Source organism: Carlito syrichta, unplaced genomic scaffold (genome assembly GCF_000164805.1).
Source record: "Carlito syrichta isolate Samal-C Ts95f unplaced genomic scaffold, Tarsius_syrichta-2.0.1 Scaffold273928, whole genome shotgun sequence".
In the NCBI taxonomy this organism is placed as follows: Eukaryota; Metazoa; Chordata; class Mammalia; order Primates; family Tarsiidae; genus Carlito; species Carlito syrichta.
The window spans coordinates 1-4,321 of NW_007218024.1; the positions used below are offsets into that span (position 1 = coordinate 1).

At 46.8% G+C, this 4,321-nt stretch overlaps 1 protein-coding gene across 1 annotated transcript in view; it reads right to left on the minus strand.

The window, feature by feature from the left end:
• Nucleotides 1-11: 11 nt before the first annotated feature.
• Nucleotides 12-4,321, minus strand: part of LOC103254242 (scaffold attachment factor B2-like) — a 5,881-nt gene continuing 1,571 nt past the window's right edge. Inside the window, exons 3-5 of the mRNA XM_008052377.1 lie at nt 2,432-2,494; nt 1,562-1,589; nt 12-660 (exon numbers count right to left, since the gene is read on the minus strand). Of these exons, the coding sequence (XP_008050568.1) occupies nt 131-660; nt 1,562-1,589; nt 2,432-2,494 (621 nt within the window). The 3' untranslated portion in view covers nt 12-130. The remainder of the gene's footprint in view (nt 661-1,561; nt 1,590-2,431; nt 2,495-4,321) is intronic.

Here is a 4,321-nt window from a genome sequence, read left to right on the forward strand (position 1 = left end):
AAATACACAAAGAGAAATAAAACAATCTTTAGAAGCGAAACTACAATTTCATCAGTCTGGCTGGCCAATTGCAGAAAAAACAGCTTATGTGTGTCATTAAACGACCAATGGAAAGGAGATAGCGTCTGGTCTAAAACTGAGAAAAAACAAACCTCATTTTCTGATCAGCGCCCTCACTGGCTGAGGACTCTTTAGGAGCCGGAGGGACTTCATTACAAGCTTCAAAAGCAAACTTCTTCCCGTCTTCCTTGCTATCTCTGGCTTCGGGGCTTGGGGCTTCCGTGGGCGCTTCCGCGACCTCCTCGCTAGAGGCCTCCGCGTTCTCGGAGGCCGCGCTACTCTGCTCAACTGCCGGCTCTGGCCCTACAGGCTCACAGTCCGTCCTGCCGCCATCGCCCGGCTGCTCCACGGGCTCCCTTTTCACTACCGCTAACAGGCTGTCTGCCTCGCCCGCCTGAGCGTGTGTTGACTCGCTGGCCAAATCTAAGTCACCCTCCTCCGGATGGGCGCTGTCAAAAAGGTCCTCTTCCTCCGCAAGCTTTCTGTCTGGCCCCACGCTACTTGTATCCTGTGCAAATGGCTGCTCCAGCTCGGAACCTTCTTCTTTTCCTGGCTCAGATTTACAAGTTTCCCCCAAAATGTCGAGTATTTTCTCATTTTCTACGGATTTAACAGGAATAGAATGGCACAAGGTTTAATTACCAGGGAAATAAAGCAATCACAAATGTGGAACGGGCACGGCTGCCACACTAACACGAAGAGAACTGCTAGCTACACAGAGATTGGAAAACCCGCGGGTACACAAGGTTACACTGGTTACGCTACCTGCGCTGCGACCTCTAGCAAGCCTCTAGCTACACGGGAGAGAAAGGCCCCACAGATTTAAACACCTACAACCACGTGGCTGCTTCTCAACAGTCTTCTTCAAGTTTTTGTTCAAGTCTGGGTCTTCTGACTGATTTTCCAATGTCCAAGGTGCTGAACCGAATGCAATCACCATTCAATGACAGCTCAATTTCCAAATTTCTTTGAATTTCTTTTAACAGACCAGTCCAATATGAACACCAGAAACTCTTCCAGCGGTGGGAGATAAACGCAGTCCAGAAGGGGAATAATATGTCGAAAATTTTCATGAAGAAACTGTTTCCTCTTCTGGAATCCAGTCACTTCTCAGGTTATAAGTGCCCTGACAACAGCTTTATCCTGCCTTAACTGCGTTAATTAAAATGACTGCAGCCAAAATATCACAAGATCTGTTTCATGTGTAGAAACACATGGAAGAATCTTGGGGAGGGGGACGTTAAATGCCACTCTACGTGGTTAGAGACGAAAATAATCACTACATTTCACCCAAGAGCTTTGCCCTCGAGAAGCCAGAACAGCCCTTCCACAGATCTGGTGATACGAGTGGGTTTCCAATCTCTGATCCTTGTACGATCTGGATTGTCCACCATTAGAGTAATTGACAAGACCACAACATAGCTTAAGATATAGACAGCTTTAAAATACCAGCAGTGCGAGAACTTTCAAACCATAAATGTTGCGTTTCTCTTATCAGTACCTGGCTCCAACAGAGGTTCTTCAATATCCTGTTTAAAAAAGCAAAAGCAAATCCACACGTTATTTTAAAAACTGGGCAGAGACACTTCCCTCGCAAATACAGCTCTCAATCATGTGTGAATTTCCAGAAAACTTTGTCCCCCCCCAAGAATGTATTGCCTTCCTAAAATAGCTTGACGAGGATGAGCTCATCTTCCCTGCTTCTCTGGTCCCAGCAAATTGCTAGTGGCCATATTTCGCCTCCCAGTTCTGCCCCCAGGGTCTGGCCCACGGACCCCATCCCACCCACCCCATGACCGAACTGATCTAGTGGCAACCGCAGCTGGCAGAGACGGCCACAGGCAGAGCGCAGGCCACGCAGACACCACCCTTTGTACGTCACCCCAGGTTTCAGAAACACAATTTCTCCCAACAGAAGCTGCTGCGTCTCACTGGAATCTGCGATCTGCCTGCCTCTGGTCTCCCCAGCCTGTGAGCTTCACCTGGACCTTGTGCCTTGGGGCCACTGCCTATATCTTCTCCTCCCATTTCTTCCTCCCCACTTCCTCATGCAAACTCTGGACCTAGACATCAGTCCTCGATTCAAGTGTGCCCTCCTCTGCAGTGTCCTGGCTCCTTTGTGGCCTAACCCCAAGCTGCTCCCTCAACATCCTTCTTCTCCCTTCTAGCTACACACTTGAAGATTTTACATCATCTGCCATTAGATCCCAAGCTCTGAGACTGTGTCTATCTTGCTGACCTCTTACTGCCAACAAATAGCTCAGTATCAATGCCCAATCAATCACTTTTACACGTATACACAATGTTAACTATGGAAGAGTTAACCACTCATTTCAGGTTTCCAGAGACACAGAACCAGATGGTTACCTACCGGAGTTACTTTGAAGCCCAATGATGAAGTTTCCAAAGCATTCTCAAATCCTTCTCCATCCACCTGAAAAACAAATGGAACATTATTTTGTGGAGTCGAGCTGTAACTGCCAAGGCCTATTCCCCAGTACTTTCTAGGCAGCCTGTGTGTCTGTTTTTGTCACAGTACCCTCCACCACCTGCCAGTCTACTGCTGCATGATTCACTCAGCACCTTCTTCCCAGCCAGGATGCAGCTCCAGGACCCTGCTACCCCAGTGTCTGTGACAGGGGCTTGCAGACAGGTAGGTGTTATCTGTACTGGCTGAAGAAATTAAGGAAGGAAAGAATGCATATCCCAGGCAGTTTTTGAGTACTAATATGTAACCCACACTGCCTAAGCACAGGATTTCCAAAGCAGAACTCAGAATGATCGACCCTGCACTCCCCTGATTTCACTTGGTAGAACACCCTTAAAGTACCAATAACCGGGCACTTTCTTCCAGGCTACTTTATTTTAAAACAAACATTTAACTTGATTATTTTCTCATTTTACTTTAAACAAAAGAAAAACTGTTAAAGTTTATAAAATGTGAAGGCCTTTACCTTTTTAAGTGAAATAAGAAAAATCTCTCCCAAATATTTTTTTTTGTTTTTTGAATTGGAGTCTGTAACCCAGGCTGCAGTGCAGTGGCACGCTTACAGTCACTGCAGTCTTGACCTGCTGGGCTCAGGCGATCCTTCTACCTCAGTCTTCCAACTAGCTGGAACTATAGGCATGCACCAACCACGCCCAGCTAATTTTTTTATTTATTATAGAGATGAGGTCTTACCATGTTGCTCAGGCTAGTCTCGAATCCTGAGCTCAGGTTACCCTCTCATCTCCACCTTCCAAAGTCCTGGGATTATAGGCATGAACCACCGCACCCAGCCCCTTCCTTCCTTTTCTAAATTTGAACCCATGACCTGGATGCTGCCATTAACTAAGAAGATGGAAAATAAATACCCACTCTGAAAACAACTAGCACTTACACAACACTATCATGTTGAGAGAGGAGGACAGGTGAGTTGCTCAATGCTACCCTAGGCCAAAGGGTGGGAAACTTGGGGTTTGTGACTTTTGACCTTAAGATGTAAGGTTCAGGCCTCCAAGGGCATCTTCCCCCAAAGCTGAAAGCTGTAAAGGCCTTAAGTAAACAAAACAGCCAACTACAATGGGTGGGTACATGCAGTCAAACAATTAACTTTAAGACAGTGACCGCCTGTGGTGTTTGAACAGCCTCGCCAGACAGCTCTGCCAAAACGCTAGCGTGAAGCTAGGCCATCCATGCTGTTAACAGAGCTCACACTCTATTTCATACAAAGGGTGTTCACAGGGTACCCTCTGGGCTGAGGGAGTCTTCAGTGGCAACAAATACATGTCTTCCCTGTACTTTACAACTTTTATTTACTTATTTATTTTTGAGTCGGAGTCTTACTTTGTTGTCTAGGCTGGAGTTCAGTGGCATGCTCATGGCCACTGCAGCCCTGACATGCTGGGCTCACGTGATCCTCCAGCCTCAGTCTCCCAAGTAGCTGGAACCACAGGGGCGCACCATCACAGCCAGCTAATTTTTTTTGATTTATTGTAGAGAAGAGATTTTGCCAAGTTGCCCAGGCTGGTCTTCTTGCCTTGGCCTCCCCAAGTGCTGGGATTTCAGGCATGACCCATCCCATCATACCCAGCTCGTACTTTACATCTTTTAATGTAACTAACTTGTTTTCTAAAAAATTAACAGAATTATCAGCATGATGAGATTACAATCCATTTTTGTATCCTTTTTTTTTTTTGAGTTGGAGTCTCACTCTGTCGTCCAGACTAGGAGTGCAGTGGCACGCTCCCAGCCACCGCAGCCTCGACCTGCTGGGCTCCC